Genomic DNA, 13,380 nt, shown 5'->3' on the forward strand with positions numbered 1-13,380 from the left:
AAAAATAAACTCAGAAACTGATGAAAACTAAATGTACATACAATTATGCCGTGCTAAAATAGACAAACTCAAATTAACTTAATGATAAATATAGATAATATATGTTTTTTTTAATAAACTGTCAGTAAAATTTCATGAAATGAAAATACAGGTTCACCAGTAAGTCATCATTTTTGCGCTTAATAAACTTCTCTATGACTTAAGCTCCAGACTTCTTCTGTTTGCTACAGATTGTCATTACTGCCACAAGTGGTTGAAAAGTTTATCACAATAGCTGTGAAACAAGATCTTTTTTGGCAGTCCAACAATGGTTAAGAAACGCTGGTCTAGACAAAATATGCTTTGGTGTACACTTTGTGTACATTTTGCCCTACATTTATAACCACTTTTTTTGAGTCTTTCTGCAAACGGGACGGCATGTTTCAGCAGGTAGAGTGGCTGTCTTGCATACTGGTTCGATCCCCAGCCTGGCGAGATCATGTCCCTGTGTCCTTGAGCAAGATATCGAACACCTAACTTCTTCATGACTTGGTTAGCGTATTGCGTGGCAGTGTCAGTCCTCAGTATGCCACAATTTTGTTGTTTTTCTTGTGCAATGACAATAAAAGCCTATTCTAGTCTATGAAACGGTTTGTGTGTACAGGCGTTACCTCAGATGCAAATGAAACCCTCCACGCCCCTCTCTTGCCAAACGTATCAGAATGTATCGTTTGAAAATGGACTTTGTTTAGATATTTATTTTCAAGACAAAGGTCGTCACCCTTTTTGTCTCTGAAACTGTCCGAGATAAACTGTACATAGATTCACCGGTCATTGCATTAGGTACACCTGTACACGCTCCGATTGATACAGAGCTGCATGAAAAAAGCTTTTCAGTGTTATTGGTACGCATGTCATCCTACCTTCTCCTGGGCTGATTCAATTCAAGTTGTAATTTTGCCGTCTTTTTCTGTCTGCATTTGTCTAATTTCGCCTTTTTTCTACAACAGTCGTTTGTAAAATGTTGTTTATTTTATGAACATCAAAGCAAGCGGGAGGATAATAAATGAGAAGGAATGACAGCGGAAACTTCAGGCAGCAGTTTCTACTGCGCAGAGGGTGAGGAGGCTGACACAGTATGTATGAGGATGACCACATATGTACATCCGTCAATCTTTGACCTCATAAATTGCTTATGGTTTAAAAAAAAGGCACTTTTAAAAAAAGGCTTTCAAGGTGTCCAAAACGAGAAAGCTCACACCCAAATGCATGAACCTAATTACTGGACACTTTGGCATCGTTTTGTTGCATTCACATCGCGTCTCGGCTAGGGTGTTGTTTTGCAAGATGCATAAAGCAAGGGGGAAGCAGCATCCAGGTAAGAAGAGCCTATGCAATCCTTAAGGAAGTCACAAATTAGCAAACAAAAGCAGATTCTGCAGCTACGAAAATTGCACTGGAAAAACTAAAGTCTTACTCGTCCCAGAAGGGTATAAAACAAACGCAAGCCGTCGCATGAAGCCAGCAATGGCTTCGCGCCTACTAGCAGGCCAGACCGGTAAAAATAAGGAGCATAATTAACATAGGAAACAGGTGGAAACACGACTCAATAATAATAAGTGATTACAGCAGGATGACACAGACACAAGGAGAAACCAAAATAGGGGCGTGAGACTTTGACCTAACACACCATATGGAGCAATAATAACTTAAAAACAAAACTCGACATGACAGGACATGACTTGTTTAACACAAATATCCAACATTCTAACAACATTTATAAGTCAGAAAAGATGAAAAGCATCACGAGAAACAACAACATTTAGAGAACCAACTTTTCTTATATATTGGCACCTGTTTTTGTGTATTTGGGATCTGCATAAGTACTGGAAATATGAAAAAAAAACAATGGAGGTATTGCAGGGATATTTATAAAACAATCTCGCTTTCATCCATATTTATCCAAATGAGCAGTTTGGAATTTCCCCAATTTGTGGTGTTTTTTCCAACATGTGATGTCAGAGGATATTTCCATATATGGTAAAGTGTTACCCAACAAGGTTTGTGCGAGTCCATAATTTTCGTCCAATATTGTAGTTAATCAGTTTCTGCTTTTTCTCTGTCCTTTTGTCTTGGGGCAGACTGGCTCATACATGCACATGCATCCTACGCTGTTGCCATTTCTAAAACAAAGTAGCGTATTGTTCACACGTATATCTGTCGGTAGACTCGCTATGGAAGTGCTAAAAACAACAACATGGAGAAGACGCAGTTGAAGTGGAGGCACGTAAATAAGACCACCCACAAAACAGAGCATATTGGAGAGACGGTCAGAAAGCGGCTTGAAGATGGTCTGTAAAACATCATCCATGCAACATTTTGACCACAATTAGATGTTATGTAGACCCCAAGGAAGTATTTTAAATGTAGAAACAAATCATAACATGACCCCTTTAAGGATATCTACATACATATATACCAGGGATGTGAATATTACAACTCACGATTCAATTCTAATACAATTCTTGACGAGATCATTCAGACAGGACTCTCAATTCAACACGGTTCTTCATTGAAACCAATTCTCACGATATATTATTTGGTGTATCAATTACAAAAAAAAAACTGGTTAAAGGTCATAAAAGATCTTCATTTGGCCACTGACTTATGATGTATATGTCTGGCTGGTTTAAAAAAATGTATTTTAAAAAAAAAAAAAGAAGAAGAATCAACATTCGGATGTGAATTAATACATACATATACATGTACATATACTGTAGATACACTTGAAACAGGTTGCATCGTACTGTGAGTTGTGCTGAGCATGCAGAATGAAAACAGAGTAAAATAATGTGAGTTAGCAGCTAGCTGCTTTTAGAACCTATGTCATATGTGTCAAATGATCCGGCCCCATTGGCCATATGAAAATTACCCATTAAAGCAGCACAAAGTAACTTTTTGACCTTCATAAAATATTTTAATAACTTTTGGGATGATACATTGACTTACAATTAGTTGAATGACACCTCTGTTTTGGGCTGAGGGGTTCTGAAGCTACAAAACAACAACAAAAAACTAAACGTTTTGTGAGATGAGACAAAAAAAGAAAAAGAGAGCTACCCGGATAAAAGGACAGTCAAGAATCAACATTGCCTCGCTGGCATGAGCTCAAAGACGAGGAAAGATTTCAGACTGATGTTGCCTGGGCTCTGTTCCTGCTGGACGAGTAAGTAACTTTCGATGCTCAAATCAAAATGCTAATGCTAATGTTAGCTTGCTGACAGGACCAGCCTTGCAACAACCTCAAAAGTACTCTATAACGAAGAAACTAAGTTTGAGTAAATATTTGTAGACTCCAGCTATTGACACATTTCTTCAGACTGAATCATCAATCAATCAATCAATCATTGTTTATTTTGTGGGTTCTTCCGAGGATGTCGTAGTCGTAATGATTTGTGCAGTCCTTTGAGACATTTGTGATTTGGGGCTATATAAATAAACATTGATTCATCAAACATTGATTGATTTACATAGCCCTAAATCACAAGTGCCTAAAAGGGCTGCACAAGCCACAACAACATCATTAGTTCAGATCCCACATAAGGGCAAGGAAAAACTCACAACCCAGTGGGATGTCAATGTGTATGACTATGAGAAACCTTTGAGAGGACCGCAGATGTGTGTGTGTGTGTGTGTGTGTGTCCCCTCTAGGGGAGACCGGATGCAATGAACGTCGAGTGGGTCCAGCATTATATTGTGAAAGTCCAGTCCATAGTGGATCACATAATAGTGAGAGTCCAGTCCATAGTGAGGCCAGCAGGAGACCATCCCTGAATCAATGTGGTCTTATCATGTCGGTTTGGATGCACGTGACAGTAGTTTCTGACAATTTACGACACTATGCGCCGGTGCTCATGGGAAATGTGTTCTTCCTTCAGGCAAAACACTACTGCGTTGGTCCACTGGCCTCGGCAAAATCAACCAAAACTGACAGCTCTTTAACGATGCGTGGAAAGACAGTCAGAAGTGGTCATTGTGACAACAACAAGGCATGCTGGGAAACACATACTGTACTTCTCAGACATGTGCTTAGACTTGCTAACTCTTCTTGATTCAGCGGAAAACTCCCGGAAATTGCCCTTGTCTACGGAGTTACTAACCTCCCACATTCAGCTGTTTTGGTGTGCGTATAAAACATTGTAGCTTTTGCCCAGGTGATAAGGATAACAAGGAGAAAGTCAATCAATGATCACAATTAATTCTGTTTGACCGGTGATCTAAAGGGTGACCTACCTTTTTTTTCATTATTATGTTTTTTCTCAATCCCGCAGAAAAAAACTATTTAGAGACCACCAAGAATTCAAAAAGCGTCTCCCTGTCCTTCAACATCTCTGAGATCCGGAAAAGTGTGGGCGACAGCCGCCTGCTGACCACCGCCGAGCTACGGATGCTCATCAAGCAACCGGCGATACCCGATGAGCAGCGGGTGGAGCTGTACCACGGCGTGGGGGCGACGGCCCGATACCTGGCCTCCCGCTTTGTCACCAACCAATGGAAGGACAAGTGGTTGTCCTTTGACGTCACGGAGACCTTGCAGGACTGGATCAAAGGCGACAGTGAGTTGGAGACATTGAACCAGGTTTACAAGTCGGTTAACAAATGTTTTAAGTCCTGTTTTTAACATCTGTTCTGGCAGAGGACGAGCAGGGGTTTGAACTTCGGCTCTTCTGCGAGTGCGGACAGACGAGAGCCGACGCCACTTTTAGCTTTTCCATCTCGGGCATCGACGGCGATCGGAGCGACATCGGAATGTTGAAGCAGATGACCCAGCAGCCACCTTACATCCTGACCATGTCCATCCCGCAGAGCGCCAGCAGTAACTCCACGTCACGCAAGCGACGCGCTGCGGAAACACGGGACACCTGCACGGCGTAAGTCAACGTTCCAAATTGCAATTCGGTTCAGTTTTGCACAGTATGTCTAGAAAGCACTGATGGCACCATCCTACACTGCAAATAGTTTGCCAAGATGTAAAATTGTATTTCTACGAATTTCCCTAGTTTTAGGAGATATTTACTTTTTTGTTATCATTGACTTTACATCATTATTTTAATTTTAGTAAGGAAAATTATACAAAACTGAAAACCAGTGAAGTTGGCATGTTGTGTAAATCGTAAATAAAAACAGAACACAATTATTTGCAAATCCTTTTCAACCTATATTCAATTGAATAGACTGCAAAGACAAGATACTTAACATTCGAACTGGTAAACTTTATTTTTGCAAATATTAGCTCATTAGGAATTTGATGTTTGCAACATGTTTCAAAAAAGCTGGCACAAGTGGCGCAAAAGACTGAGAAATTTGAGGATTGCTCATCAAACACTTATTTGGAACATCCCACAGGTGAACAGGCTAATTGGGAACAGGTGAGTGCCATGGTTGGGTATAAAAGCAGCTTCCATGAAATGCTCAGTCATTCACAAACAAGGATGGGGCGAGGGTCACCACTGTGTGAACAAAATTGTGAGTAAATAGTCCAACAGTTTAAGAACAACATTTCTCAACAAGCTATTGCAAGGAATTTAGGGATTTCACCATCTATGGTACGTAATATCATCAAAAGGTTCAGAGAATCTGGAGAAATCCCTGCACGTGTGCAGCAATGCCCGTGACCTTCGATCCGTCAGGTGGTAGTGCATCAAAAAGCAACATCAGTGTGTAAAAGATATCACCACATGGGCTCAGGAACGCTTCAGAAAACCACTGTCAGTAACTACAGTACGTCGCTACATCTGTAAGTGCAAGTAAAAACTCTACTATATAAAGTGAAAGCCATTTATCAAAAACACCCAGACACGCCGCCGGCTTCTCTTGGCCCGAACTCATCTTAGATGGACTGATGCAAAGTGAAAAATTGTTCTCTGGTCTGACGAGCCTACATTTTAAATTGTTTTTGTAAACAGTGGACGTCATGTCCTTCGGACAAAAGAGGAAAAGAACCGTCCGGACTGTTATAGGCGCAAAGTTCAAAAGCCAGCATCTGTGATGGTATGGGGGTGTATTAGTGCCCAAGGTATGGGTAACTTACACATCTGTGAAGGCACCATTAATGCTGAAAGTTACATACAGGTTTTGGAGCAACATATGTTGCCATCCAAGCAACGTCTTTATCATGGACGCCCCTGCTTATTTCAGCAAGACAATGCCAAGCCACATTCTACACGTGTTACAACAGCGGGGCTTCGTAGTAAAATAATGCAGGTACTAGACTGGCCTGCCTGTAGTACAGACTTGTCTCACATTTAAAATGTGTGGTGCAATATGCAGCCTAAAATACCACAACAGAGACCCCGGACTGTTGAACAAATTAAGCTGTACATCAAGCAAGAATGGGAAATAATTCCACCTGAAACACTTCAAAAATCCCAAATGTTTACTGAGTGTTTTTAAAAGGAAAGGCCATGTAACACAGTGGTAAAAATGCCCCCAAGCCAACTTTTTTGTAATGTGTTACTGCCATTAAATTCCAAGTAATGATTATTTGCAAAAAAACAAAAATGTGTTTTTTTAGTTCGAACTAAATTAATTATCTTGTCTTTGCAGTCTGTTCAATTGAATTTAAGTTGAAAATGATTTGCAAATCATTGTATTGTGTTTTTATTTACAATTTACACAACGTGCCAACTTCACTCGTTTTGGGTTTTGTATTTTGTTTATTCTAGTTAAAAAAGTATTGAGAAAATAACTATTGAAAGAAAATATTTTGTTTTATTCCACAAAGAATTGCAAGTTAAGTAATGCTTGTTTTCAGGATGAAAACACCCATTTCGAGTTCTACAAATCTTAAATCTGCATGTTTTATCAATTCAAATTACCGTATTTCCTTGAATTGCCGCAGGGCATATAGTATGCGCCTGCCTTGAATTGCTGCCGGGTCAAACTCGCTTCCCAAAATAATTAGCGCATGCTTTGTATTACCGCCTGGTCAAACTCGTGACGTCACGAGTGACACTTCCCTTGTCATCATTTTCAAAATGGAGGAGGCTGATTTCAATACCCGTAATTTGAAATCGCATAAAGGGAAGAAGATTAAGAGCTATTCAGTAGCATTTAAGGTCCAAGCTTACATCACACTCAAATTTTTACTGCATACCTTTGGTAAGTGCCGGAGTGAGAAGAGATTTTAAAATAATTAGCGCATGCTTACTTTTACCGCATGACTGAGAAGAGGTTTTAAATTAATTTGCGCCCCTGCAGCAATTCAAGGAAATACGGTAACTGTAACTGCATGGGCAGATAATTAAACATTTTTTTTGTATTTTTCCCTAAAATCTGGTCTTTTCATCTTGGATTTGGTCAGCTCTCTTTTGCATAGTAGTAGGACCGGGTTACGTTTTTTGACCCTTAAAAAGATTTAGTTTCTGTTAAATATTACTCATTTAACAAGCTAGGGTTGATACAGTAGCCTGCCGCCTCGTGAGTATTGTAATATAGACGTCCTTTGCTATGATGCGCTTTAAAGTTTGCACTGGAAAAAATGCCCCTCTTAAAAAGAAAGAACAGAAAAAAAAAGAATATAAGTTTGTTTTTGCTTGTAATGAGTAAACAAATCTGCCAATGGAACAAGTCAATCTTGTCTTGGTAAGATTTCATGAAATAAGACATTGTATTTATTCTTGGAATTAGCAATTAAAACATATGATTAGCTACACTTATTCATATCGTGAAGTTGTGTGTCTTATAACAAACCTGTTCAGAAGAATTATTTTATTCCTCAGAAGATTTATTGCCTGATAAATGCTTATGTCTTACTGAAAAATTCCTATTCAGCATATTGTTTGGATATTTTTAGATATACTTTATACTTTGTGAGGTTGTGAGTTTTTCCAGTGTGCGGCTTGTAAAAGTGACAGTGTGGGTGTTAACTCATGTCTAGAGTGCATTATTAATGTCAGAAACCTTATTTATAAAGTCGTAAACAGGTTTATTATGATGTAGTTGTAAAAAGAATCAGTTTATAATTCATAATTCGTACTTGAACCAATTAACAGTGATAAAAGAGGGTTTACTGGATAGTACACTTGGTGACCAGAAGTAGATTTGGCTATTAGGGGCCGAGTGTGTGCATAACAGAAAAAACCAACAAAAATGCAGTTCAAGTACACTTATGATTAGATATTGAAAAAATAAGTATTATTATTTTACAGGTTATGTAAATATTTGTATTGACAGTAAATATTCACATATGAACCATAAACACAAAGACTACCTGCATGTTGATAACTAAAATTTGGTTCAATCCAATATGTTCAATGTGTTCAATTGTCATGTGTTTTATTTTTCGGATAATATCCACAGGGAAAAGGGAAAGAAACATGTTTGGTTACGTCTACGCAGTGAAGCCAATTCAAAACTGCTTTTCTGCTTCAATATTAATTGAGAAAGTAAACAAAAACCCAATAAACGGGCAAAAACTATGAAAACACAAATGTTTTTTAGTCTCTATATTTTTAGGAAAAAGGCTCGGCTATAAGATAAACTTAAATAGTACGATCGTTTTAATAGAAAGACGGCTGCAAAGAATGTTAGAATGACAGCATTTGAAGCGATGCTAAATTACCAAATATCTCTACAGCACAGGTGTCAAACTCAAGGCCCGGGGGGCAAATCTGGCCAGCCACATTGTTGTATGTGGCCCGCGAAAGCCAGGAAATAATATGCATTAATAATATGCTTAATCTTTTCTTCTTAAATATATTGTTTTTTTCCCTTTTGACATTAAACATCATGTACTGAATGCATTTGCATATCTTTTAAAATTCAATATTATCAAAATCAAAATTATATTATTCCAAAAATATTTTTTGTTGAAATAAAGATAAATACTGTCCTTAAATATGTGCTTGACTTATGATTTCAAAACAAATTATCAATCGAATTGAAGAATGGCAATAGATTCTACAGTTAAATTCCGTCGACTGAATTTTTTCTACCGTAAAATACACTTTAGTACTGTTTTTTTCCATATACAGTAAGACACTAAGACATTAAAACAAACAAACAAAAACTTTAAAACAACAAGATTTTACGTTAAAAAAACAACAACTTGAATTTTACCGCTCCATTCCATTCCATTTATTAACTTTTTTTATATGCTGTAAAACACCTACTGCTTTTTCTGTAAAATTCTGGTGACTGAGCTGCCAGTTTTTAAAGCAAAATTTTAATATTTTTTTGCAGCTTATGTAAAAAAATATATTGTTATTTTTTTATAAACATAGATGTATATTCATATATTAGTCATTGTTAAAAGTAGCCCTCTGAGGGCAATCATCACTGCGATGTGGCCCTCAGTGAAAACGAGTTTGACATCCCTGCTCTACTGTTTTTTGAATAAATGAGGCTGTGCTTCTGCGAGACCCAACAAAAACAAAAACCTGCAGAGCACAACACTATGTCGTTGTGGCCGAGTGTTTTTGCCAGGGGCCGGTCCGGCGTCCTAGCAACCAATGTACGACGATGTGCTTCTTTATGAGATTATGGCCAAATCCTTAACTGGCACGATTTCCATGCAGCCAGACCGAGACCTGCTGCGTGAGGAGCCTGTACATCGACTTCAGGAAGGATTTGGGATGGAAGTGGATCCACCGGCCAACTGGCTACCATGCCAACTACTGCATGGGCTCCTGCACCTACATCTGGAATGCTGAGAACAAATACTCTCAGGTACGTGGGTTGGAGTTTACTTCAAGGGGATTAAAACCTGCCCATGTTGGAGCTCATAAAGCATTTTTTTAATGCGCCTGCAATATTACTGGAAAAACTAAACTAATTAAGGGTTCCTGGAAGTTTGCCCAACCAATCTACATGTGCTTTGTAGACTTGGAGAAGGCATTTGAACTTGTCCCTCGGGAAGCCCTGTTGGGAGTGCTCAGAGAGTATGGGGTATCGGACTGTCTGATTGTGGTGGTCCGCTCCCTGTATGATCAGTGTCAGACCTTGGTCCGCATTGCCGTTAGTAAGTCATACCCGTTTCCAGTGAGGGTTGGACTCCGCCGAGGCTGCCCTTTGTCATTGATTATGTCCATAACTTTTTGGGGGAGATTTGGTTTGGTGGCTGCAGGATTAGGTCTCTGCTTTTTGCAGATGATGTGGTCCTGATGGCTTCATCTGGCCAGAATCTTCAGCTCTCACTGGATCGGTGCTCAGCCAAGTGTGAAGCGACTGGGATGAGAATCAGCACCTCCAAGTCCGAGTCCATGTGTCTCGCCCGGAAAAGGGTGGAGTGCCATCTCCAGGTTGGGGAGGGGATCCTGCCCCAAGTGGAGGAGTTCAAGTACCTCGAAGTCTTGTTCACGGGTGAGGGAAAAGTGAATCGTGAGATCGACAGGCGGATTGGTGCAGCGTCTTCAGTAGGTCGATCTACGTTCCCATCATCACCTATGCTCAAGAGCTTTGGGTTATGACCGAAAGCACAAGATTACAGGTACAAGCGGCCGAAATGAGTCTCCACCGCCAGTTGACGGGGTTCTCCCTTAGAGATACAGTGAGGAGCTCAAGGTAAAGCTGCTGCTCCTCCACATTGAGAGGAGCCAGATGAGGTGGTTCGGGCATCTGGTCAGGATGCCCGAACGCCTCCCTAGGGAGGTGTTTAGGGCATGTGCGACCGGTAGGAGGCCACGGGGAAGACCCAGGACACGTTGGGAAGACTATGTCTCCCGGCTCGCCTGAGAACGCTTTGGGATACCCCCGGAGGAGCTAGACGAAGTGGCTGGGGAGATTGAAGCCTGGGCTTCCCTGCTTAGGCCCCCGCAGAAGAAGATGGATGAATGGAACTAAGTTAAATCTTTGTTTTTCTTCAGATTCTGGCCTTGTACAAGCACCACAACCCCGGAGCCTCAGCCCAGCCGTGCTGCGTCCCTCAGACTCTGGAACCACTTCCCATTCTTTACTACGTCGGCAGGCAACACAAGGTACGTATACATTTGTTTTTAACTTTGAACGCGGCCACTAAGTTTCACACATTTGTTTTAGGTGGAGCAGCTGTCCAACATGATCGTCAAGTCCTGCAAGTGCAGCTAAAGTTGACAGCTCTACCTTCAAGATGTGGGAGAATCCTGCTTCGGGACCACCGATGGTGAAATGTAGGAGTGGAATACGGAGAACAAACTATTCCTCCTGGAAGTCCCCTCGCCATGATGGACTGAAACCATGGACTTCCTTCTATTGATGTCATTGATAATATTGTATATACTTTTTTTTTCTACATTACATACGTGATTAATTTATTTTTTGGACGGACACACGTGTCACATCAGGACCAAAGTGACATCTTTGGATAGATTAAAAAAAAATTATGTTGCTCCAGAGGGTCACGGAAGCTGCATGGCTTGGAAAACAGCTGTTGTTCTGGGTTTTCCCAGGGGACATTGCCACAGGTGTGTTTGCAGAGACCATAAAAGACGGTTCCACAGTACAAAGTCCTTCTTAACAAAGGCAGGTTTGACATTTTTTTTGAGCCGTGTAAAGTGTTTTGATAAAGTTTGCTGTCATGATTGAATTTTAGCTTATCCAAATTAAGCTTTCCAGGCTGACACCTCCACCCATAATGCCACCATACTCACTTTTTTTGCATCACGTTTCAGATTTGTATGAGGATCTTGTTTTTTTTTTTGCACCATTCACTTCTTGCAGAGTCATGTGTTTTAGGAACAAAAGCGACATTGTGTAACATGTTTGCCAGTGCACTTCATGTGTGAATGTTGTAAATAGAAACACAGTAAATAAAAAGTGATGTTACATGGGTATGTCAACATACTTCGGTCAGGGGTCAAGTGTGAAAATGTAGCCTAGCGCCTATTACCACCAGGCTTGTGAAAAATGTGTTCCCCAAATTTCATAAGTTTTGTATTGAATTTGAATTACGATTCGAGTTGAAGGAAGTAGAATTGAAATTCCATGATATTCTAATTGATAATGTTGGTGTATTGTAGACTTACACTTTACATAAAATGCCATACAAGACTGTTTTACATCCATTGATCCATCCATTTCTACAGCTTATTCCCTTCGGGGTTGCGGGGGGCATTGGTGCCAATCTCAGCTACAATCGGGCGGAAGGCGGTGTACACCCTGGATAAGTCGCCAACTCATCGCAGACTGTTTTACTTATTTTACAGAAATATAACTATGAACTTCAACAAGCATTATATTTTAACAACAGTAAAACAATTTTTACGGACATTTAGGGAAAAGAGCCAAGAAATATGTGTTTCTTAGCTGTGGTCCGTGTGGGGTACAGCACTACTCCCTTGCACTACACTTTTCCACCACTTGTGGCACTAATGGCAATATCAAAAATTATGATCAAATTGGGGAAGCTGTGTTTTCATTTACATTTAAAGTTTTTGACAGTTTATTTAAGAAACATATTTGTTATTATAATTCCATATTCATTTAATAAGAATGTATTTTTTTTGTTTTGGATTAACACATGCTCTGATATCATTTGACAAAGTTAAAGACCTACTGAAATGAGATGTTCTTATTTAAACGGGGATAGCAGGTCCATTCTATGTGTCATACTTGATCATTTCGCAATATTGCCATATTTTTGCTGAAAGGTTTTAGTAGAGAACATCCACGATAAAGTTCGCAACTGGAGAAAAGCCCTGCCTCTACCGGAAGTCGCAGACGATGACGTCACATGTTGATGGCTCCTCATATCTTTACATTGATTTTAATGGGAGCCTCCAACAAAAACAGCTATTCAGACCGAGAAAACGTCAATTTCCCCATTAATTTGAGCGAGGATGAAAGATTCGTGTTTGAGGATATTGATAGCGACGGACTAGAAAAAAATAATAATAATAAATAAAAGTTTAAAAAAAAAACGCGATTGCAATCGCGTTGCATTGAGACGGATTCATATGTTTTCAGGCACATTTACTAGGATAATTCTGGGAAATCCCTTATCCTTCTATTGTGTTGCTAGGGTTTTAGTGAGTTTAACTGTAACTGATAGTCGGAAGTGTACGTCCACGGCCGGGTGTTGACGCGCAGTGTCTCGGGGAAGTCGACGGCAGCTGTATGAACGGCACAAACTCAGCTGATATCCGGTAAGAGGCGACTTTTTAACCACAATTTTCTCACCGAAATCTGTTGGTAGACATGTAGTCGGGATCCATGTCCGCTGTGATTCATAGTAAAGTTTCAACTCCGTGAATTTAAAAAAAGGAATCACCGTGTGTGTGTGTGGCTAAAGGCTAAAGCTTACCAACTCCGTCTTTCTACTTTGACTTCTCCAATATTAATTGAACAAATTGCAAAAGATTCAGCAACACAGATCTCCAAAATACTGTGTAATTATGTCGTTAAAGCAGACGACTTTTAGCTGTG

At 39.9% G+C, this 13,380-nt stretch overlaps 1 protein-coding gene across 1 annotated transcript in view; it reads left to right on the forward strand.

The window, feature by feature from the left end:
• The window catches only part of tgfb1a (transforming growth factor, beta 1a), a 32,585-nt gene extending 20,802 nt beyond the window's left edge, over positions 1–11,783 (forward strand). The window contains exons 2-6 of the mRNA XM_061877490.1: positions 4,311–4,595; positions 4,676–4,910; positions 9,558–9,708; positions 10,845–10,955; positions 11,017–11,783. Of these exons, the coding sequence (XP_061733474.1) occupies positions 4,311–4,595; positions 4,676–4,910; positions 9,558–9,708; positions 10,845–10,955; positions 11,017–11,064 (830 nt within the window). The 3' untranslated portion in view covers positions 11,065–11,783. The remainder of the gene's footprint in view (positions 1–4,310; positions 4,596–4,675; positions 4,911–9,557; positions 9,709–10,844; positions 10,956–11,016) is intronic.
• The last annotated feature ends 1,597 nt before the right edge of the window (positions 11,784–13,380 follow it).

This window comes from Nerophis ophidion, linkage group LG18, assembly GCF_033978795.1.
Source record: "Nerophis ophidion isolate RoL-2023_Sa linkage group LG18, RoL_Noph_v1.0, whole genome shotgun sequence".
NCBI classification, from domain to species: Eukaryota; Metazoa; Chordata; class Actinopteri; order Syngnathiformes; family Syngnathidae; genus Nerophis; species Nerophis ophidion.